At 41.7% G+C, this 24,941-nt stretch overlaps 1 protein-coding gene across 1 annotated transcript in view; it reads left to right on the top strand.

Annotated features, from left to right (window-relative positions):
• SLC1A3 (solute carrier family 1 member 3) overlaps window positions 1–24,941 on the top strand; it is a 38,717-nt gene that overhangs the window by 9,438 nt on the left and 4,338 nt on the right. Inside the window, exons 3-8 of the mRNA XM_033163943.1 lie at window positions 8,834–8,971; window positions 19,084–19,288; window positions 21,491–21,533; window positions 21,689–21,984; window positions 22,338–22,571; window positions 23,428–23,622. Of these exons, the coding sequence (XP_033019834.1) occupies window positions 8,834–8,971; window positions 19,084–19,288; window positions 21,491–21,533; window positions 21,689–21,984; window positions 22,338–22,571; window positions 23,428–23,622 (1,111 nt within the window). The remainder of the gene's footprint in view (window positions 1–8,833; window positions 8,972–19,083; window positions 19,289–21,490; window positions 21,534–21,688; window positions 21,985–22,337; window positions 22,572–23,427; window positions 23,623–24,941) is intronic.

Here is a 24,941-nt window from a genome sequence, read left to right on the forward strand (position 1 = left end):
TCCTTATGAAGAAACATTTGGGATGCTTCTTAGTTTAGGGGCGGCAACTACATCATTGAAGTTTATGAGAGTATGAAAATTCTGGAGTGAGTATATTTGGTGGTTTAGAGGGAGGCAAAGAGGAAGAGCCCCTGATAATGAAATGCTCTCCCCACCTGGCACCAACACTACAATATTTTCAGTGCCAGCTCAAGACTTTCCTTTGCTCACAAGCATTTGATGTTACTGTCTTTTGTGCCAGTTATTTTTTTCAGATTTTGGTGTTTTTTTTTTTCATGATGTTCCTAGCAGGGCATGGTTACGTTTTTCTTTCCTTGTCTAGTTATTCTTCACATGGAATAACATACAGAACTGATCCCAAGATGGTGTGTTGTGTTGCTAAATAAGACAGATTGTTCAAGAATGGGTTTTGACAGAGAACAGTCTTGCAATAGCTATTAGCTAGGAAAGCTAGCAACATGTTAACAATATTTGTATTACTTACTATGCAGAGGTATACTACCCTGTTTTATACATATGATTACTGAATGCTGGAACAAACAGTAAGAGAGAACAGTCATTTTTCTCTGATAGGTTTCCAGGTACATCATCTTGACTGCTGAGTGAGATGATAATTTTGCATCACCAGCAATTCTTGTATTATTAGTTTCCTTATTGTTATGCCACAGAAAGCTCTTGAATTGCCTTAATAAGGAGGGAGTTGTTTTATTGCAAGCTCATGCTTATTTGTGTGATTCTTGACTTTATACACTATATTTTGATTATTTTTCATAATGAATAAGAAGAATGCAATAGTTTGCTAATAGCGGCTTGGTTCACAACCACACTATGGGTGGTCTTCAGGGCCATTTTCTTGGGTTTGCATGCTGTGGTTCCCTCCCTCATTTCCTGCTTCATGATAACTATAAATTGCCATGATGACTAATAGGGCAAACGATGGGGTTTCTAAAATACTGCTATCTTATTATTATACCTTCTTAGCTTGAGAAAAACAGTAGCCCATTGGGCACTCCAAGATTTCCTGGGCTTTGAGCAAACTATTGTTATTATCAGAATTGGAAGTCAGTTCAAATTGATATCCCATTCTCAAAACCAAGCTGTAGTTTGAAACAACCATAATTTTTTTTTTAAAAAAGGGATGTCTTGTCAAACTAGTTATTGCAAACCAAAGAGGGAATTGGTGCAGAAGAAAGCAGGAAAGAAAGGAGGGGGTTACACAAAAGCCTGAAGAACAATCCAGGTAGACAAAGCTTGGTTTGGCCACAACACCTGAACTTATCCACTGAATTGGATGTGTATGTTTATCAAAGGGAGTGAAAAGAATTGGACAAACCTGAAATAAAACCAAGCTAAATCTTATTGGTATTGGACTTCCTTAGAGGACCTAATTGGATTATATGTGTAATAAATAAATGGCGCGAGGAGGAATTATATTATATTACCCTTTCATTCTCTTTGCATAGTGCACCTCTTTTAAATAGATTATCCTTCCAGCCATAAATTCATCTTTCTCGTTAGTTTTTGTCCATGTTCTTCCAGCTGGTTTATTTTGGATAGGAAGCACCATTATTTCTACTAAGATAACACTTCTCTGACACTTCTCTGCACAAGAGGACATCATTTTGGATGACATATCAAAACGAATTCCTTCTCAAGTTTGCATTGCTTTTTAGAAACCACTCCTCCTTTTTCTTCCCGTCTCCTAATGTATCCTACCTGGATCCTTTGGGTCTTATGAGAGTTCCAAAAATCTAGACCAGTCAGCTGCTAATTACATTTTATTGTAGTAAAATAACTATTTTAAATTATGTAGGACTGCTAGCTTTACTCATCTTAATCAGTAGATTAACAAACTAAGCAATCCTACACAATGCTTTCCAGGAAGTAAGTCCTATTGAAGTTGATGAGACTTACAAATCTAAGATTGTACTGCACAGGTTTAACTGATGTGAATTATTGCCACAAATTTAAACAGATGCAGGACAACTCAAAGTGGCATGTATTTTTTAAAATAAAAATCCAAACTGCAAAAACAAACAACAGTAAACAAAATAGTTACATCTTGTAATTACTAACAGAAGGTAATGCATGTAACATATTTTTCATTTCTGTGTAGGTAAACATTTATGTAACATCCATTGGCAACTTGGAGCTTTTCTGTATTCTTCATCGTAATATTACAGTGTGTACTTAGTCTCTTTTCCATCATTTGGAGAGAGGCTGTAATAAATGCTGCTGTATGTGTCCCTGGTTTGTGAGATAAAATCAAACTACACTATATGAAAATATAATATTTTATCTTTGCCTCCAGTTAATTTAAGTTGGTACATGATTTTTTTTTCCTGCCAGGGCTTTTTGCCACAGCTCACTGTACCAAGAAGACACTGTTAAAAGTTCTGCAGTTGTCCAATTTTGTGCTTATTACCCTGCAAGCAGCCATGTAGTCTTTGGGCTCAGATGTGTTGTTGAAATATGAAAGGAAAAAGAAAACATAAAAAATAGCCTTCTGAGCTGTTGTTTTCATTTCTTTGACTTTAAATTATATTCTCCTTTTCTTGGGTCAGAAATAAAATCTGGTTTTAGTTCACTGGATAGGTGGTAGACACCTAAAAGAGGGGTTAGCCAATGTGGTTCCTTCTATGTAATGTTGAACTACAACTCCCATGCAGCATGGCTAGCGGCCAAAGATGATATGGGTTGTAGTCCAACAACATATGGAGGGCACCCTATTGGCTACCTTGATCCAAATGTATATGAGGCTGTTCAGAGGTTTGGGCTCAAGTGTCACCAATAGGTCACTAAAATGCAGAACTCCGTATCACTTTCTCCAGGGGGGTCTTTAGCATATGCGCCGCCGGGGTGGCAAGATCCCCCCAGCGCCCCCAAGTCTGACAAGCGCCACCGTTGTGAATGACAAGCTGGCATGGCATGTCTTTGGTAAATGAGCACACAAAGTCGAAAGTCCTTTAGTGAAACAGTAGGTATACATTTCGGTATACCTATATATGTATTTTGTTTTTTCTACCTTGATCAAAATTATTTATTATTTCATAACAGGTAGATAGTTAAGAGCTTAGGCGGCTTCAGCGGCGGGCGCCTGACGCCCACCAGAATTCAGCACCCGGGTGCCCTGACCTTTTCATCTGAGTCAGATGAGGTGATGGAAGTGCTGAATGGGTGCCTGGAATCAGTAATGGTCTGAATGATGGGTTAAGAAACTGAAGCAAAATACCAGTGTTAGTAATACCAGTGTTGGTAATCCTGCTAGTTGGGTGATTGAATGGATAAGTGACGTTCAACCTTTTCCTGGATGGGGTTGCACTTCCCTGAAAGACCAGTTTTGCACCTTAGGAGGACTGTTAGCTCTGACCCAAGTGGTATCAGGGGAATGATTTTGCTTTCTCCAGCGCCAGACCCTCGTCACACTTACCCATGCCCCTAGATGAAGATTTGGCTGCTACAATGTGTTGGGGCTCTCCTGTCCCCTTGTTCAGAACATGGCCACCACATAATTGATTGGCATGGGTGGCTTGGAACACAGATTTCTGTTAAAACAATGCTCACCGGTTTCCAGTTACCAGATTCAGTTCAAGGAGCTGATGTTAACATATAAAGTCCATATAACATCTTGTAACTTGAATCCATTGGCTCAGGTTGGGTTCTGTGAATTTTTATTGCCACAGTTGTGTTTTAGACAGTGTTTTGCCTTCTATAAGCTGTAAGTATTTTTTTAAGATGGAAAACCAAGATGCAAAGTATCAGGAAATAAATAAATGGCACCTACACCAAAATAGGGCTGCAACTTTGGAATATAAAGGGGTAAAGTTGACATGACATTTATCACATTGTTAAAAAGAAATAAAATCTTCCATGTCTTGGGCTTATGTTATCTGAAGGACTGCCCATTCCTATATACCGGTAAACCTCCCTGTTCTTTAAGGTCCTCCTCTGGGGCCTAGTTCTCAGTGCCATCGCCTTCACAGGTGAGGCAGGTATCAATCAGATATACCACAGAAACACCATATACATATTTGACATTAATAAATAATTATTTTTAAATGCTGTGTATGATTTGGAGAAAGCCAAGTACCTCCCAATGCCTTGTAAGGATCATGTTTGGTATCTCTAGAAAGAGTCCATTAATAAAATGCTGTGCCTGCTGGACCAAGTCTTTTGTGTGACTTCAGTCCTGTTTCTCCCTTCTCCGTCATGAACTTCCCTTCGTGATCAAGCTTCTAAATTGTGCAGGGAAGTCCAGCAGACTCCGCACTGCAGACATTCAGCCAGAAGCCATGTTGGGCTGACATTGATAACAAGAAGGAGGGTGGATAATCAAGAGCACGTCTGCATAGTGAATGTGTGAAAAAAAGGCTATTGGAGTGGAAGGGTAGATATCAATATTTGTGGCAGAGGGTAAGGTGCAAATCAGAGGGCTGCTAATGTTTGTGTGAATGTGGACAGGCAAGCATACAATCATGCTGGTGATGCACAGCTCTGTTTCTCTTTTTCACCTGAGTCAGGAGAGGCAAGGCAACCTCTTGGCCATATTTGGTTCCAGTAATGGACTGTATGAGGGCCAATAAGCTGAGACTGAATCCTGATAAGATGGTGGCCCTGTGAATTGAAGGTTCCCACATCTGGGAACTGGGTAGGTTCTGAATGGGGTTGCAGTCACCTATAAGGAACAGCTACGTAGTCTGTTGGTACTCTTCGATCTAGCATTGCCAATGGAAATGCTGGTAGCCTCCATGGGGTTTGAAGCGCTCTTGTCCAGCTTCAGCTGGTGTGCCATCTAGGGCCATTCCTAGGCAGGGATAACTTGGCCACAGTGATCCATGCAGTGGTAACTTCACAAATTGATCGTTGCAGTGCACTCTGTGTGGGGCTGCTGACTGGAGCAGGCTGATGAGTACGTCACACCAGTTCTAAAATAGCTGCAATGGCTACCAGTGTACTACCAAGCCAAGTTTAAGGTGCTTGTGTTTACATAAAGCCCTACGCTGCTTCATACCAGGATACCTGATGGAGTCCCTACTCCCTTATGCACCTGCCCTTGCTGTAAAATTGGCTGGGATGCCCTCCTAATAGTGCCACATTTGCCAAGTATGCATTGTGCAGCAACAAGTGAGGGAGCTTTGTCATCTGCGGCACCTCAATTTGTGGAATGCTCTCCCCTCAGTGCCAGGTGGCTTCTCGTCTGTGGAATGCTCTTCTCAGTTAGGTCTGCCCGGTGCCATCTTCAACATCCTTTAGGCCACCAGGCTAAAATGTATATCCTCTCCCATTGCAATCAAAAGATGGATGATGGACAAGGACTATTGGAAAAAAGGTTCTAGGCGCTGTAGTTTTCTTTATTTCTCTGCTGGGTTTCCTTGTGGGTTATTGGAATGGTTTTATTGACATTTATTGTTTTGTACGTTATGCCTCCTCCCCTCTGTGTGAGTCTCTTAGAGACTTTTTTGTACTAAGAGACTAGCAAGTTAATTCAAATCAATAAATGTTAAAAACAACAACCTTGATGGTTATCCACCACCTATTATAAACGTTTTAATTTACATAGACTGTGTTAATTGGAGGTGGAGTTAGCTGGGTTATTTTCACAGATGTGATAATTTTGTTACTGCTGTATGTAGATGGTTATTTTCATTGCTTGTCTACTGCTTTTTATTATTTGCTCTTGGATTTGTTTTAAATGAAAAGTGTGATACAATTTTAATAGAATAAAAGAGGATGAAATGTAACCACATGGTTTCATTGCTGTTCAGGAGCCTCACAGAACCCAGTTGTTTTACCCATAGACGTTTCATAGGATAAGCCAGGCATCCCCAACCTGCGGCCCTCCAGATGTTTTGGCCTACAACTCCCATGATCCCTAGCTAACAGGACCAGCGGTCAGGGATGATGGGAATTGTAGTCCAAAACATCTGGAGGACCGAAGGTTGGGGGTGCCTGGGATAGTCTTTTTGGTGTGATCAGAGTTTGGTAAAAGATCTAATTTTGGATAAGCATGCAATCTATTGAATGCTTGCCTCGAAATTGGTTTTATAGTTCTGTAGTTTTATCATTCCGTAATTATTCATCTGATGTGCTTATTGTTTGTCATCATCTTGCATGGCTATGGTCAAACAAATACAAGTATTACCAAGCTGTAACTAATAACATGGCAGAGTTGCCTTTTAAAAACTCACTTAAACCTAATGTCTGCCCATTAACATGAAAAAGTATAAAATGGAATAAAAAGGCTTTATATTTTATTCTGTTCTTTTTGGTGGTTATACACAGCTGAATCTTTTAAGTGCATTTCTGATTCTGCATTATATTAAAACTGGAATAAATTGTTCTCCAGAAAACAATCAGGGCATGGATTGGTGATTTTTTTAATTATATGAAAATATGTGGTTCTCCTGTGCTCTCTCTGAATATTTGCTTTTTCTACCCCACTGATGTGAAAGGTCAAGGCAAAGCCTGTAGAACAGCTTTGGGGTATTTCTTACAAGCCTTTGTTCCTTTGAAAGGCTCACAAATTATTTGGAAACCTGAAACTCTTACTGAAAAGGGCTTGCTCCAGGTCTAGTCAATTTACGTCTGATCCTTTAGTGTGCTAAGTTCCTCTTAAGTGATACTCAGCACCTCCATTTCTCTGTAGTAGAGTATAGTTGTACTGTTGAGGGTCAAACGGCTCATGACAATTATCATGTTGTTTGCCCCTGAGTGCAGGATTTCTTTTTGCAGAAATAGCCAGCATAAGGAGTCCAGTCTGGGTTGGGATCCTGGAGTAGAAGACAGGGTGCTTTAGTCCTTTGCCTCCTGCTGTGTTCCCGATCTGGATTTAGGGACTTTTTTCATCCTGAGAGCCGTATTCTCTCCCAGGCACTCTTATGAGGGCCACATGCCCATGGTGGGCCAAGGACAGAGGAAACAACAGGTGGAGCAATGCATTCAAAATTTACCTATGTGCAGTAGGCTAGTTTCTACAAGCACATACCCAGGAAACAGGATGAGCCACAGCTCAACTATGAAATCTGAAGTGTGTTCTCTATGTTGTGCAGAAAGATGTGCTGTGAGAGAGACTGTAGCAAAAGGGAGTTGATAACAGAACATCCAGCAGCATCCAGCGTCTTCAGATGGGTGAAGCCCTTCTTACGCACAAACTGTGTTCACATCAGCAAGATGCAAAAAAAAAAAAAAAAGCTTACGGACCCCGAATTTGCTAAGAGTTTTCTGCATATCTGGGCTATTTCTGGATTCTGTCTGAAACACACACTGATCTGTGGGAGTGTAAATGCACTCATTTACACACAGCATCTTTTTGCTCTTCTGCCCAAAGAGGCACATTGAGCATAGTTAGGGACTTAGCACAGAGCTGTTGCACATTGCAGAGTTTGTAATTTAAAGTTGTCCTTCCATAGCCACTGAGGTCAAACAGGAGCAAGCTGTCCATTACACTTGGCACAGATATGTCCTTGGGGACGCTCCAGGCTGGTACACAGGACCACCTTGCGTGTGCTGGCCATAGTGCTGAGCAAAACATCAAGGGTTCCTTGAGGTGAACATGCCTCATGACCTATTTAGGATAAGAAGGGAGAATCACTACAGAGAGGTCTGAAAAGATTATTTCCAAGCTTCTGTAAGCAGGGCACTCATGTGCGGTGACCTTCAGTGCAAGTCAAGTTACTGTAATGAAATAAAAGTTTGTGGGGTTTTCTCTTCAGGGGCAAGCCGCATGCAAGTGAACTCAGAGCATGCTTGTACTATGGACAAGCAGGTTTAATGGCCACTGCCTTGCTCCAAGGAACCTTGCATAAATAGCATAACTAAAGGAAGGTCAGGATTGTGGTTCATGATTGCTAAGGTGTTGATGAGGAAATACAAAGCTACCTTAAATGTGTTCAGGTCTAGTGTAAGGAAGGAATTTGCTGGTGTACGTCCAGAACATTTGTCCACCTTCTTTGAGAAATCTTGGAGAACAGGTGAGGTAGCACAGGACTGGAGACAGGTAAATGTTGTCCCAGTCTCCAAAAAGGGGAGAAGGGAAGAGTTAACGGGAAATGTTTTGATACTGGTGAAGAATGTACGGTAATGGATACAATTTATAAGCATATTGATAATAATGCAGTGATTACTAGGTGTCAGGAAACCCCCCTCACCCCAGCAGGTAGCATTCCCAGGTCCGTTGCGGTACAGGGAACCGCCGCCCCCCCTCCGCAGTTCGTCATCCTCCTCCTCTGGAGGAGGAGACCACTCCTCCAGTGGGGAGGGGGAGATGGAAGCAGGGAGTCGGGACAGGGGCTGTTTCAGGATCACAGAGCCTCAGCACCAAGCAGGAAGTGGGGAACAGGGACCTTTTCCCGCACTCCGAGTTCGCAGGGAGGAAGGACGTGGAAGTGGGAGGCGGGGGTTCAGAATCCCGCGCCTTCCGTGCTGGACCAAGAACCGGAAACTGTCATTCCCGGACTCTGCTGAGGGATGAGATGTACGTTTTTACTTTAGCTCCACTGTAAATATTTGCACAATAAAGAACTTAGTTGTTAGAAGTTCGGCTTCTTGCTGATTACTCATGAGCAACCACTGACGATCTTACAGTAGGAGTCAGCATGGATTTGTATCCCAACAGATTACATGTTACCTTCCTTTTTATTGGGTTACTAGCTTAGTGGGTTGTAGGAATGCTGTGGATATAATTTATCTTGATTTCAGCAAAGTATTTGACCGTTTGAAAGTTTATTGAGTGTATGCTCAGAGCTTCCATGAGCCTCCTTTCAGTTGACCCTGAATACATGCAATTTGTAATGAAGATGGTAGTCTCATTTTTTTTCCCTTACTTTTTCCCCAGGTATCATCCTTGGATTTGGTCTTCGATCATACCACTTCAGCTACCGAGAAGTAAAGTACTTTTCCTTCCCAGGCGAACTCTTAATGAGAATGTTGCAGATGCTGGTTTTGCCTCTCATTGTATCCAGCTTAGTAACAGGTACACTCTTATCTTTTCCTTTTTTCTGTTTCGCAAGCAGCTGCTGCTTTCTCTTTCCCTTTCGCCAGTGTGTTGATAAACAGAAAGAAAAGCTTACAGCCGAGTGCATGAAAGATGGCAAACTCCAGGATTCAGATACTTGGTAAAATAATTCAGGGGCCATCAACATGGTACCTCTGGGTGCAGTGGTCCCCTTGGGGTCTTCCCTTGGCACAACAAAGCCTTTGAGTACCCCCTCTCATTGAGTACACCTTGATCACAAAGTGGTGGTTACCTTTTTCTCCCTTGAAAAATGCATAGAGCTGAAGGAGGAAGTTGGAATAGTGATGCTCTTTCCCACTTCCTCCTTCAGCTCATTAACTCCACTGGGTCTGACTTTTACCCAGCTCCCTTGGAAAGGTGAGGTGTGTACATGCGCTTCTCTCTTTCTCAGAGGGCAGGGGCTGATTCAAGGAAGGGGGAAAGAATTGACCAGAATGAGGAGTTGCTTAAAAAACCAAATGTGCCCACTGGCTTAAAAATATTGGTGACCTCTGCAGTAATACATCATGAGAATTATTAGGAAAGAAATTGAAAATTAAATTCCTTTATATATGGATGCTTTACATGCAGAAGGTCCCATGTTGAGTTTCTGACATCATTTGCACTTGATGAGAAAGATCTCTCTCTGCCTGAGATCTTAGAAAGTGGCTACCATTCAAAGGAACAATATTGAGATAGGTGAGCAAATTGTCTGGCCTGGTCTAAGCTGCTTTGCCTAAAAACACTGACAGTCAGCAGCAAGGCTGGCTGATTTCACAGAAATTGCTCGGAAACATACCTGCACATTTTGCTTCATAACTTTCTTTCTAGGAGAGCTACAGACCTACTTGCTGAAAAAAAGAAAATATCAGAATCAGGGCCTCCTCCCTGGGGCTGCCAATGAAGGGCTTTGCAATCCCATGGCAACCCTTACAATAGAAGGAAATATTTTTTCAGAGCTGAAGTTGTTTTTGGTCATACCAAATATGCTCATGTTTTACTCTATTTTGGTCATATTTGGTCATACCAAATATGCTCATGTTTTACTTTATTTTATATTGTTACACACACCCCAGTCTCTGAGTAGTGAGAGGTTTTGGGGGTTCTAGTGTGAGCCCTGAGGTTATCTTGGAATGAAGGCCGCAGGAGAATGATGGCATTTCTGTGATATGCAAGGTTTTGTTTATATATACAGTGGTACCTCGGGTTACAAACACTTCAGGTTACAGACTCCGCTAACCTGGAACTAGTACCTCGGGTTAAGAACTTTACCTCAGGATGAGAACAGAAATCGCACAGCGGTGGCAAGGCAGCAGCGGGAGGCCCCATTAGCTAAAGTGGTACCTCAGGTTAAGAACGGTTTCAGGTTAAAAAGGGACCTCTGAAACAAATTAAATTTATAACCAGAGGTACCACTGTATTTATACAGGCTGCGCATAAGTAGAAGAATGGAAGAATGTGGAAGACATTTTAGCCACAACAAACCCTCTCTGCTGCCACAAATAACAAAGCAGGGAAATTAGGATTTACACACCCCTCCTAAAAATAAATTAATAAATAGGTTTGCTGCATAGATAGTGCTTTGAGAATTTTGAATTGTAGCAAAAGTATAAGACTATTTTACGATTCTGCATAAGAATCTTCTCATCTGCTTTGTGTGACTGCAGTAATATTTTTTAAAAACTGAAAATATCTTTCCCTCCTTCCTCCACCCTTTTATAAATACAACAAATATCAGAGGGAGGGAGAATACCCATCATTGAACCAAGAAGGGTGCGAGGGAAGAGGGGCAGTGGGGTGGTTGAGAAGAAAACAGGATGGTTTCCACTTTCCTTGAGCAGGGAGGACAGAGTGGCTTTATCAATGGCTAGAAGTATCTTTGTAGACAGTATTGATGTCCATATGCTGTTGTCTGCAGCAGGGAGCTAGTTTGTAAAGGGAATGAGGTCAGTTGTCCAGTGTGAATAGGTAAGGATTCTTCGTTCTGATGTTTCAACACAAGTTGTTTGGCTGCTTCGCGTGGTGCAAAGAATCCACTTCTTTTGTCTGGATACAAAGTCTCATTGAGGCAATACAACTTAGCAGTAAGTCTTTTGAGGGGCATTGGATCGTGGCCCATCTCTCCCCACAAACTACCTTCTCAAAGTGATTCTCTATGAAAAGATGGATGGATCAGTCTATTTTTGCTCCACGTCATTTTTGCATTTGTTGCTTCATAAGCTTATTCCATTTCTGCACTAATCTGTTGTTTTTTTAAAAAAAAATCTGCGTCAGAAGTCACATTTAAATACATATTGGAATATGAATCTTTGGGTGCATTTTCTCACAAAGTACACATTTATACGTGTATAAATGCTTTACAAAAATAGCTGGGAACTGTGTCGCAATATTCAGAGCAGTGTGAAATCTGAAAGATAATTGTCCTGTTCTCATTTGCAGAGGCTGGGGGAGTGAAAATCAACTCTGTTTTTAAATAGAGCATTCCTCAATCATCCCCACCTCTGAGAAATCTAGTTGCTAACCTTGGGCATATGTAAGATTCCCTCCCCACCAAACTTGAATTTTTATTTTTTATTATTATTATTAAAAAGCAAGTTACTTGCATGAAATGGCAGAACTTTGCTAATCACTGTTTGTTTTGTGGTGTTATATACGTACTAATCTTGATACAAGGTGTTTCTGAGATATAGCTATAGATATGCAACCTGTTCCTCACATTCCCATTCAGCGAGAAACTCCAGAACCAGCACTACAGGACTGAGAGTCGAGCTAGTCATGACAATAAATGTCATGCATTGCATTTCAGCCTTTTGAACTTAAAAAAGGCAGCCACTGGTGGAGAGAGCAGGTTTAACCACAGTGCAGGGAAGGGGTCCTGTACTGTGGAAAGTACTGCCCCTGGAAAGCTGTTTTTTCCCCCTTAGGCAGAGGGGCATTTAATAATTAAAACATTTTTATATTATGCTCCATGTTTTTCCTCCCATACCAAATAGCAGCTTGAGATGGAGCTCGCCAAGTGGTCATTCTCAGGAGCAGTTTGTGTCCCATTTGACCAATTCTGAGACCATGAAGTTTCAAGTCACTGCACTGAGGCATGACGACTAGGGTGTTTCTTTCCTTTCTCCTGCACCCTGCGATTGTTCTGCCTTCTCACTGCAGCTTCATGCTTGGCATCCTTCTTCCCCATTTCATGCACTGAGATTATCCAGCAATTATTACTCTTTTTCTGAGAGTGAGTGATGATGAAGAAGAAGAGTTTGGATTTGATATCCCGCTTTATCACTACCCGAAGGAGTCTCAAAGCGGCTAACATTCTCCTTTCCCTTCCTCCCCCACAACAAACACTCTGTGAGGTTAGTGGGGCTGAGAGACTTCAAAGAAGTGTGACTAGCCCAAGGTCACCCAGCAGCTACATGTGGAGGAGCGGAGACGCAAACCTAGTTCACCAGATTACGAGTCTACCACTCTTAACCATTACACCATACTGATGAGTGTCATTGTGGCCACAAAACTCCCTTCCCTTATGCCACATGACTCTATTGGGCCTAAATTTCTCTCCCAGGAACAGCAAGAATTCCTTGCTGAACTTGATGTGTGGCTGCATTCAGAGAGCACCGTTGCCACAACTGACAGCATTTCCAACAAGGCCATGAACTCTGACCCACATTTCCAGGGGTCAGAAAGTTGCGCCTGATTCTGGAGTGGGAAATCTGGTTTTTCTGTGACACCATGACCCCTGCCTGCAGCTATAGGAGAAAAACTCCATGGCTCATGTTTCAGGGGAATGTCATCTTGCTGGTTTTAGTTTTGAGTCCATCTCCAAGCATCAAACTTATCGTCAGAGAAAATCTAATTCCATAGACCTGGAAGAACTAGCAGCATTTGGAAGAGCTGGTCCAGGACTGAGCTGAAATGGCCTCCCCAGTTTTGCCACCCCATTCAGCAGCTTTGCATTTTGGAAGGTCATTTTGATGATTTTCTGTGGCACAGAAGAGATGGGGCTGACATAGGCAGCAAAATTGCTGTTGGTGACCAGAGTGTTTCCTAGTGTGGGGCGATCACCATTTTTCCTCCAGGACTTCCTAGATTGAGGGCAGTAGGTCACCACATGGTGTCACCATTGAGTCAATGAGAGTAAGGGCAATACTTCCTGCTGTCACTCTTGGAAGTTGGGGGATGGCAATGCCAGCAACCAGCCACTGGAATCCCAAGGAACACCATTGTCATAATCACCAGGACAGTAAAACAGATGGTGGGCAAACCAAGAAGGATGGTGGTCTTGGGAAATCTCGACTCTCACTCAGAGCTCCCAGATCCTGAGCCAAAAGTTCTTTTAAGAGAATGTTTGACTTGGCCCTTGTTAATGTGAAAGTCCCAAATTTATGCCCTGTCCCAGTCTCAAACTTACTAAGTAGTCTTAGCCAAGCTTTTATCTTTCAGCCTCAACCACTCATCTTAAACATGAGGATAATAATGCTAATCTATCTTTCAGAGTTCTTGTAATAATTATTAGTATAAGATATACTAATCATTGCAATTTATGGTCCCCTGAGCATAAGAAACCCCATCAACTGCATTTTGCAATATGCTCCACTTTCCATTGAAACCTCTTGCTTTGGGTTTTGCAGTTCCAGAAACTTTATTATTTTATTTTCTTTGAGAAAATGTGCATCCTGCACTTTCACTGGAAAAACAGTGCTCAGTTTATGGTGGGCTGCAGTACACAGGTGGTGCACTGCTTTCAGCCTGTTGAGTTGCAAGTTGTGCGAGTTGTATATGTGGGGCATTTTGAGAAAGCATTCTATAGATATGAAGCTGAATCTATAGTTTGGTCATACAAATCCATCACTGGTTGCAATTCCAGGAAGCCCTGGGGGCTCGCTCAGCACCTACTCTGTGGGGCCTTGGACACAACTTCTGGGTCCCAACTGAGGCCTTGGGGGGCCTTGAAAGGGGTGTCCTAGGCCTCGCAGGGCCTCCAACACCACTTCCGGGGGATGACGTAAAGTCATGACTTCATGTTATAACAGCACCTCTGGGCACCCATGATCTGGGGCCCAAGTCAGCACCCTGGAATCCTTTTGTTCTTGACTGGGGAATTTGATGTGGGAGAGAGGGTAACCCAGCCAAATGAACATAATGATCTTTGAAGCCAAAGATGGCTACCCTTGCAGATATTGTTGAACATTGACTCCCATCAGCCCCAGCCAGAATGATCAATGGTCAGGGATGATGGGAGCTGTAGTCTAACAACATCTGGTTTGCCACGTACAAGTGTCTGCTATTTCCATGCATCAAGAAACTGCTTCTGATGTATTATTTTTTACTAGTGTATTAATTCTCTGCTTTAATTGCTCTGCATCCCAAGTAACCATGCCATTTGACTGGCTTAATAAGTTACTATGATGAACTCTCCTCTAATTAAACTAAAGTACCGCAATTCACCGCATTACATCATGCTTATTTAGCATTAGGAGGGCCAACAAAATCATCAACTGAAAGGTTTTTTTTTCCAGAAGCAAATCGCCTTTAATAGTGGATGACTGGTGTGAGTGTGAGTGTGCATGCGCCCCCTTTCCCCTCCCTGACAACACTCATTTCTTCTTCTTTTTGTGAATGAGCAACTTTAAACCTTCTTGTGAGATGGGGGGAAATGCTAATCAAGATGTCACATCCATAAAAGGATGGCCTTTTCAGGTCTCCACTAAGCAGGTATCAGCTGTGTTTTGTTCCTGTAAAAAAAATAAAATTGTGCTGCTATTCTCTGTGCTCCTGCACTTCTGATTCTTGGCACTGGGACAGTAAGTTCTTTGTGCTCTGGTATTACAATGAGGCGACCAAAGAGAAAGAGCCTTGGTCCGAGGCTGTCAGCTGTTACTAATCACTGTTCTATGGCTTGCTGTGAATCTCTGCGAGTCCTTACCTCTTGCTCTGCTTAGCACACATAAAGAAGATAAATTACGCCTTTAGTTTCCCTTCAAAAAGCATATTGTGTGGCACATTCCGATACAGTGAGCAAAAGACGGAATCATGCAAAGAGTTAAATTAGTATCTAAACAGCCCCCACAGCAGGGCTTTGCCCTGGCAGATGTGAGGAACAGGAAATGTACTGCTGGTCTGGGCATCCAAAAAGTTCCTTGTTGCTTTGCACTTGACAAGTTTCAGAGGATAAATCAGTTGCAGCTCAAAGCACAGCATGTCTGGAGTTTATTTGGAGCCTTCCTATGCTCTTCAGCTATAGAACCTGGCTTCGGTGCCAAGGGCTGAGTTTTGGAAAGTGATGATAAAAAGACAAGAGTGAACCTGAGCATGTACAAAATTGTCTCTAAGTAATCACAGCCTCTCCACAAAACATGGCATTGGGGAACCTGTCTGAGGGCAAGAGGCCTTGACCCCAGTGAAAGATTCATGAACCATGGTCTCTTTGTATTACATAGCGTACATGGCCAATGCCAGGTTTGTTTTGCTTTGTTTATATTAAACAGGGTTAGCGATGACAGCAATTAAAATACCTGGCCAAATAACTTTTTTTCTGGCACCAAAATATAGCAACTTAGGCACTCAGTGAGCCTTTTAGGGGAGGGCATTCCAGAATTGAGTTTCTATTAGCATATTAGTAGCTGCTTTGTCGTCAATCCTCCAAATAATTCGGGAATTCAGTTTGCAGACCAATTTTTTAACTGTATGCTCACTATGTGATAATTTCCTCTACACCTGGTTCCCATAAGTATAGGGAACACTTCAGCATGTCAACCTGCCATTTTCAGCAGCTAAAAGTGTTGATTTTTAAAATTTTGTTGGACACTGTAGGTATAATATGCCAGGGATACAATATCCATAGGTTCATCATGAGAGCTCAGTGAAGGATATTACAGGTAGACCACCATAGTCCACAGGTGGACCGCCAGCTAATTTCTTTTCACTTGATAGTTGCTGAGATTTTGACCCTACCAAGGCACTTTTAATGTTCTTATACACCCTTCAGGAATGTTTACTGAGGAAATTGGAAACACACAATGATCAACCAGTCTTCTAAAGAGTTTCAAACAACCCTATAAAAAAAAATCTAGGAGCATCCCAAGGAAACAAGGGACTTACACTAAAAACATATGGCATACACTAAAAACAGTAAGCAATTCAGGTGCTATGAATAGGGGACAGTGAACATGTGATGGGGGCAAGTAGAGATGAGTACACTAGCAGCATCCCATCTCTCATCCTCTTCATCACCTTCCAACTGCTAGAAAGTGGTTGTCTAAAGCATGGACCTTTTTATATCTGCAGAGGCTCCCTGTGTATTTTAAAATGCTTTTGTTCTGTTTTTTGTTTTTAAAAATAATTTTTATTCATTTTATAAAAAGACATAGAAAAAAGAAACAAAACAAAAACAAAAACATCTTGATAAATCATAACATGTCCTTTACATCAATAGGTGACTTCCTCCGTTCCCCTCCCTCTGATTTCACTAACCTATTCTTCTTTAAAACAAAATAAAATATAAAATATATAAAAAAATTCCTTCCAGTAGCACCTTAGATACCAACTAAGTTTGTTCTTAGTATGAGCTTTTGTGTGCGTGCACACGGCTACCTACCTGTAACTATTTTTCTTTGGCAGTCTCTTTAAATTATTACCTCATATCATAATTCCATAAAACAACTTAAAAATTTAACCTATATCCTAAATTCCGAAAAACCTATAGCTACTTCTGTTAGCATTACTGAATATTACAATATTTTTTCAAATACAATTTAAATTTTTTCCAATCTTCTTCTTGTTCTGTTTTTTTAATGCTATCAGAAGACTGTTGTCCTTTGTCTGAAATGACAACAGACCTCCTGGTTGACAGAGTCCATGCTATGATTAGCTAGCTGTGATAGCTGTTCCTTCAGACTTGTACTAGCTGTGTTCTTAGCATCCTGCTCTGATCATGAGCAGAAGTTCACAAGGAGGGATAGTTTAGCACAGCCTTTCCCCACACTGGAGTCCTCTAGATGTTGTGGACGGCAGTTCCCATCATCCATGACCATTGTCCCTTCTAGTGGGAGCTGAAAGGGGGTGGCATCCAAAACATCTGGAGGGCACCAGCTTGGACAAGGCTGGTCTAACAGATCAGGTCAGAGTCACAGGATCTCGTATACTTCCCAAAAATCAGCAAAGCCTTTACTGCTCCTGGAGCTGATTACCTCTCCCAAGCTTTACCCACTTCCTGAAAAATGGCAGTTCTTAAAGTGTGGGACCCTAACACTACTCTGTTTCTCACTTAACTCCCACCTGGTGCATTGCCTGCAGCAATAAGCAGGAATCAGGGAGCAGAGGGCCCCACTTATAGCTCAAGGGGCTGATTGGTTCAGATAGAACTCTTGTCCTGTGTCTCTTTCATCTCTGTTTAAATGTGGAATTTCCTCTACACCTGTACTCACGTATCTGTGGGAGCACTGATGGAAGGATGCACTCCCACAAATTAAGATGCTTGAAGGAGGGGTATGAAACCAGAGGAGGAGAGGACAGAGAGTGAAGAAAGAGCTGCGAATGGAAGGGAGCCCTTTTCCCATTCTTTGGACCCCCTGGGAAACTCATCAAACCTGCTGCATCTGGAACTGGGTATGGAGAGTGCAGCTGTGGCAGCCTAAGGTGGTACCATCCTCCTAGCCTAGGGCATGTCCATAAAAATCAAGTCCAGAGTGAGAGACTAGGGTGAGGTCAGCTGTTTCCAGGAACTCTTTTCATTGTGAAACTTTTGTGGGTGAGCTGAGAGTTTGTTTGGACCTGGGTGAGAACCTCTAGGCAGAGAGGAAGGGGTGTCAGAAGGAAAATGAAGTAATATTTTTATATATTACAAACTTCATATTAATGTAACATTTTTATATGTAGCTGTGTGTTTTTGTAATATCTGTTTAAGTTGTCTGTTGTTTCAGCTTTCTGTACACTGCTTGGAGATATTTTTTAATATATTAAGCACTATAGAAATTAAATAATCAATAATGAATACATATATTAGAAAGTATGTGGAAATAGTAAAAGATTATACCAGCTCAATATTTTTGGGTAATAGCATCTACAGCCTGTGTATAATGTGATGTTTTTACTATATATTTTTAATATATATTCATATGTTACTTTGTGCCATTTTTAAATAAAAATTTGTGAATTATAACAATTTGTACATTTTTTGGGAACATGACCAGCTTATTTTGTAAATAAGAAATTACGAAGCACAAAATAATTGTATTATATAGCATTTGGAATGCATTCTGAAAACAGACACACCATCTCACCCAATCCAAGGGTAGTTTATGTGTATCAAGGGAGAGGGGGGAAGCTTTTATCTCCTCCGTAGTTGTGCTGTTATAAAGCACACCATGTCTCAAATTTCAAGGGAGAAAAGTAACATAAGAGCAAAGGAAGTCACTTTATATCAGGCCAGATTGGTTCAGATGGAAATGTATCTCTTTCATCTCTATTTAAATACTGGGCCATCTACATCAGCATCATCAACACTGAAGTGGGATAGCTCAGTCAGTAGAGCACAAGACTCTTGATCTCAGGGTCATGGGTTTGAGCCCCATGTTGGGCAAAACACTCCTGCATTGCAGAGGATTGGACTAAATGATGCTTGTGGTCCCTTCCAAATCCACAGTTCTTTGATTCTATGATACCTGCCTGGAGATGCTGGGGACTGAATCTGTGGGTAGGGAGGTCCTCTGCATGCAAAGCAGTTGCTCTATCACTGAACTATGACCCTTCCCTCTTTGGACTTTAGCCCCATGAGAGAGCATCTGCTTTCATATTCAGAGGCATTCTATCTTTGATACTGTTGCTAATATGGCTGTCGTGACTAGTAGTCACTGATAGCTTTATTCTTCCATTTGTCTAATCCTCTTTTAAGGCCGTAAGAGCTGGTGGCTGTCACTTGTGGGAGCAAATTCCACAATTTAACAACACGCTCTGAGAAGAAATACTTGATTTTCTGAATGCCACGCCATTCATCAGGGTTCTAGTATTACAAGAATGCTTATTCTAGTATGTGTATTCAAAGTTTTTTTGTGATGTATAGACTCTAGTTTCACTCTCATTGTTCTATTTGCTAGGAGTTGCTGCCCTGGACAGCAAAGCATCAGGGAAGATGGGGCTCCGAGCCGTCGCCTACTACATGACCACCACGATCATTGCTGTCCTGATTGGAATTATCATGGTGGTCATCATCCATCCAGGGAAAGGATCGAAGGAAAAAATGCATCGAGAAGGCAAGATAGTGCGAGTGACAGCCGCAGATGCCTTTCTGGACTTGATCAGGTAAAAATGCATTTTCTGTCATATAAGCAAGGTAATGAAAGTTACAGCATATGACTGAACGCATTAACACCCAGAGCTATCAATCTTCTCTGTCTCTCTTCCTTTCAAAATGGCACCCCCGGCTCAGAAATAATTTGTAAACATAGGCTTACTGATCAGGCTTTTAAAGCTTTTTAAGCTTCTTAACAATGTACTGTGGGGTTTACTAATGAGATTTGAAGCAATTCATAATTCCCCAATTCAGGGCCAGCCCTACTATTAGGCAGAGTAATATGTAATATGGGAGAAAAACAATGACAAACCTAGACAGCATCTTAAAAAGCAGAGACATCACTTTGCCGACAAAGGTCCGTATAGTTAAAGCTATGGTTTTCCCAGTAGTGATGTATGGAAGTGAGAGCTGGACCATAAAGAAGGCTGATCACCAAAGAATTGATGCTTTTGAATTATGGTGCTGGAGGAGACTCTTGAGCGTCCCATGGACTGCAAGAAGATCAAACCTATCCATTCTGAAGGAAATCAGGTCTGAGTGCTCACTGGAAGGACAGATCCTGAAGCTGAGGCTCCAATACTTTGGCCACCTTATGAGAAGAGAGGACTCCCTGGAAAAGACCCTGATGTTGGGAAAGATGGAGGGCACAAGGAGAAGGGGACGACAGAGGACGAGATGGTTGGACAGTGTTCTCGAATCTACCAACATGAGTCTGACCATGTTGTGGGAGGCAATGGAAGACAGGAGTGCCTGGCGTGCTCTGGTCCATGGGGTCACGAAGAGTCAGACATGACTAAACGACTAAACAACAACAACAAATATGGCTGCCTCAGGGAACATAATTGAGGAGGTGGTAGTCACCCACCATTTCCCCTGAGTTCCCTAAGCTGATCTACTCTGCACTATCAAAACTCTCCTGCTGTGCTCAGTATGGTGGAGGAAATTGTCCCATCACCAGTATTGAAGATTCGGGGGGGGGCAGCAACTTTTGATCTCAATAGTAGAGCAATGGCTTTCCATGCAGGCAGTACCAGGCTCAATCCCTGGCATTTCCAAGCAAAGCTGGAAATATCCCATCTGAAACCATGGAGAGGTGCTGCATGTTGATGCTAGATGGACCCATGGCCTGACTTGTTTAAATAGCAGCTTCCTATCTTCCAGTGCTCCAGTCTGATTCTGTATGTAGAATGGAAAAGTAAAAGAAGAAGGTAGTTAGTGTAGGACTCCTTGACATAATAACAGGATGTCTGTGGCTTTTTTAAAGTTTAGAATTTTATAGTACTGACTAAAATAAAATTTTACATAGAATTTTTAAAATGGAAAGATTACAGTAGGACTTTGTTCTAACTTCCTGTTGTGGACATTTCATTCTGGCAATCATTAAGGCCAATGTACAAAAATGTTGTGGATTGTGATATGTGGATTTGGGGGACACCATCTTATCCTTTGTGTTAGCAAAACGCCTTAGGCAGACCTGCCCCAATTCTCCCCACAGCTGTGCCTTCTAAAAGCATGTGAGGAATTTGAGAATTTTTTCTGTGGGTTGACTGTGAACCTGTTGGAACTATGATTTCAAACAATGCTCTGGCTCTAAGTTTTGGAGGGCCTCTTTCTATACCCTCCTCTTTCAGTGGCTTTACTCTCTCACTGCAAAAGTGTTGTTTATATTCTGAATCAAGGAAGACATGTATTTATTATTTCTACTGTCTAACCAAGGTAAACTTGAGGCAGGGTAGATTTGCAGTACCTGCTCAAAAGGTTGAGAAGAAAGTTCGCTGAGATTAATTTGGTGAATTGTAAAAAGTAGCAGTCTTTTTTTTCTTTTAAAGGAGAGAGTGAATTGATGCTAGTTCAATATACTGCTGAGACCATGTGTCTGTGGTAGAATACATGTCTCATATTCAGTCCCTGACATCTTCCATTAAGAGGATCAAGTAGCAAATGATGGGAAACACCTCTGCCCAAAGAACCACTGCAAGTCACCATAGATAATCATCATTAGATGGACAAACAACCTGACTTAGTATGGTATGGAAGCTTCTTATAAGCATAAGAAGAATCCTATTGGGTCAGGCCAAATAGATGACCATGGAGCCCAACCCTATACATATTACGTTTGATGTAAATCCCACCATCTTCAATAGGGCTTCATCTTGAAATGATAAAAGATGTGTACTATGCCTCAAATAGTTATTGTTCTTTCTTCACAGAAACATGTTCCCTCCGAATCTGGTGGAAGCCTGCTTTAAACAGGTAACAACGTATGGTTTTAATTACATCTATCTCCGTCTGGGAGCTTCAAGTAAATCTTCTGATCAGATGCAACTAAGTAGTCTTAGCCATTATGTTTTTGTAATGCCTAGAAAAGACACGGATATAACGTCTCTCCTTTTCCCCATCTCTCACAGTTCAAAACAAACTATGAGGAACGGACACCTCATATAGCAGTTGACTCAAACGAAACATCTGTCCTTGCTGGCATTATAAACAATGTGTCCGAAGCAATGGAAAACCTAACTCAGTTGAAAAAGGAGATGATCCCTGTTCCAGGGGCTGTAAATGGAGTAAATGCACTTGGATTGGTTGTGTTCTCAATCAGCTTTGGACTGGTGATAGGGAACATGAAGGAGCAAGGACGTGCATTGAGAGAATTCTTTGATTGCCTTAATGAGGCTATCATGCGCCTCGTATCCCTAATCATGTGGTAGGTGTTGAATGCTACATTTGTTGATATATCTACCACCATCAGTGTGCATGGCATTTTACAGAGTACAAGAGGAAAAATCTCTTCCCTGCCTAACATTCTCCATTTATTTGCCATTAATTTCCAGTGCGGCTAAATAACAGAACAATCTCATGCATGTTTGCTTGGAAGTAAGTTCCTCTGTATTCGGTGAAGCTTACTCTCATGTAAATGTGTTTAGGATTTCAGCCTTAGGCCCCTTGGAATGTTTCAGGAAATTTCTGAGTGTGTGCAAATAGCACCACAAAAATGTACACACCTAGGCTTCTCATTGGGTAGCCATATATTATATTAACTGTGTGATTTGTTTGTAGGTATGCACCACTTGGTATCCTGTTTTTGATTGCTGGAAAAATTGTTGAGATGGAAGATATGGGTGTGATTGGAGGACAGCTTGCCATGTATACTGTTACTGTCATCATTGGCTTGCTCATCCATTCTATTGTGGTGCTCCCTTTACTCTACTTCCTAATCACTCGAAAGAACCCTTGGGTCTTTATTGGAGGATTGCTGCAAGCTCTCATCACAGCCCTGGGAACATCTTCAAGGTAGGAATATTCATAGCCAGATCAAGTTTGATTTTGAGTAGAATTTAATATGGGAGGAGTTCATTGAGTTTGCATTTGCATGTACACCATTTTAATAACTTTTGCCTCAGTCCAGCTCTAGTCATGTTTTACAAAGGGAATTAAACATGACAAGCTGTGCCAGTGTATGGACAGGGAACTTCATTTCAATTCACATAACATTTACAGCAGTGCATTAAGTTTAGGCCAGGAGTGGAAAACCTGATGCCTTCCAGGTGTTGTTGGACTGTAGTTCCCATCAAACCTGACCATTGACTATGCTGGCTTGGGCTAATGGGAGCTGAACCCCAGCAACATCTGGAGGGACAGAGATTTCACATTTGGGTGCACATACCAATGGACATCCAATTTACACTCATGGGTCTACTCTGAGATGGACTAGCATTGGATACAGCCCATGGTTCCTGATCCATCTGGAGCTACTTTATATCCAGTGCTATCTACTTTGGCACTAGCTTTCCAGATCTAAGGCTTTCAACTGAAATGACAGGGTGTGAACCAGGACACATCTGCAGGCAACTCATGAGATCCACCACTGAGGTATGGGCTCTATCGATAACACACAGACACCCAACTATGTGTGGAGATGCTCTTAACTAGATTGGGGCACTGGTACACAGTTGAACATGTGAACTAATTTCATTTAAATAATAATAATTTTTAGGTAATTTGAGGAGAAAGGAAATCTCTGTCTGTCGTACTTGTTTTGGGTGGCTCCATAATGTCAGTAATAATGTGTATAGCCACCATCCATATCAATATTACCTGCCTTTTCCGATGAGTTAATTTTTCTCCATTTCCCCCCTTTTGGCTTTAGTTCTGCCACCTTGCCGATCACATTTAGGTGTTTGGAAGAGAATAATGGAGTAGATAAACGCATTACAAGATTTGTGCTTCCCGTGGGTGCAACTATTAACATGGATGGTACAGCTTTGTATGAGGCCCTGGCTGCAATTTTCATTGCACAGGTTAATAACATGGAACTCAACTTTGGACAGATTATCACAATCAGGTTTGTAAATGTTGCAAAACCTTAGACGTTTGCATGGGCTGCTTTTTGCATGATATGGTAGTGGGAAAGACATGTGATAGGAGCCACAGTATATTTCAACTGCCCTCTATGTGTACCTCATTATGCCCATGATTGAAAACATTGTCATTATGAGTTAAATCCAGGTTTTGTAAATCCACTGAAAGCAATAGGTCTTCAATCATCACCTAACATAGTGAAGTAGCTCACTTACAGGGGGATGGGTGTGACAATATAGCCCTAGACTGTACAAGGAAGAAGAAAGAAAAGGATCACCATAATGTTGAATAAAATGGGGGTCCTTGAAAAACTTAATGATTCAGGCTGAAATTTTATGCACATTTCCCTAGGAGCAAGTCCCATTGAACTCACTTCTGGGCTATAATTCTCTCCCATTTAAATATATGCCTTTTTATCGACACAGTTCAGCATACTTCCTTGAGCTTGTTCTGTATTCATTTGAGAAAATCTTCAGTAATTCCTGTAACTTTAGTAATTTTCCATAAGTATAATCAGGGGTAAAGATATTCCTTGAATATCATTGTTATCATCAGATTTTATTAGTCAGCCAAATGCAGGTTATAGGCAAAAGCAAGCACACGTCCCAAAAACATATTATAGCACATATGTTTAAAGCATTATAATACACATATCAGTTTAGTCTGCACTTTACACTACAAGTGTATGCATGTTTGCTCAGAAGTAAGCCCCAGTGAGTTCAGTGAGACTTGCTGCCAGATAAGTGTATATAGGATTACTGCACTGTCTTAATCAGCTACAGCAGGGGTGGTGGTGAACCTCCAGCCTGTGGGACAAATCTGGCCATTCCTAACAAACCACACCCATCTGATGTCATACGCGGTATTACATCAGGTGTGGGGTAGCTCTGCATGTGACTACAAAGGAACATTTGGGAGCTTGAGGTGAGCTCCTGGTTGTTCCTTTGCAGGAGCCAGGTGTGCCCCAATCAGTCATCACCTGAGTTTTTTTCCTCCGTTTTATTAGCAGTTTCAATGTAAACCACTTAGTGCTACTAATCCCTGCACAAAGCAGGCTTGAATTAACCACCCATCAGCTGAGTTCAAGGCTGCAGGAAAGTGCTTTGCCAACCCTCTGTTCAGTGCAACAACTGGATGGCACCACAACGTGGAGGAGAGAGGTGTCCCTGGTGACGGATCTGGCTCAGGCTTTTTGAGCTTGTTGCCTTCCAGTTGGCTGTGCTGGCTAGATGGGAGTTTTAGTACGAAACATCTGGACAGCACCAGGTAAGTAAAGGCTGATCTAGAGTATGTGGAAATTTT

The sequence above is a fragment of the Lacerta agilis genome, chromosome 11, assembly GCF_009819535.1.
Source record: "Lacerta agilis isolate rLacAgi1 chromosome 11, rLacAgi1.pri, whole genome shotgun sequence".
Lineage (NCBI taxonomy): Eukaryota > Metazoa > Chordata > Lepidosauria > Squamata > Lacertidae > Lacerta > Lacerta agilis.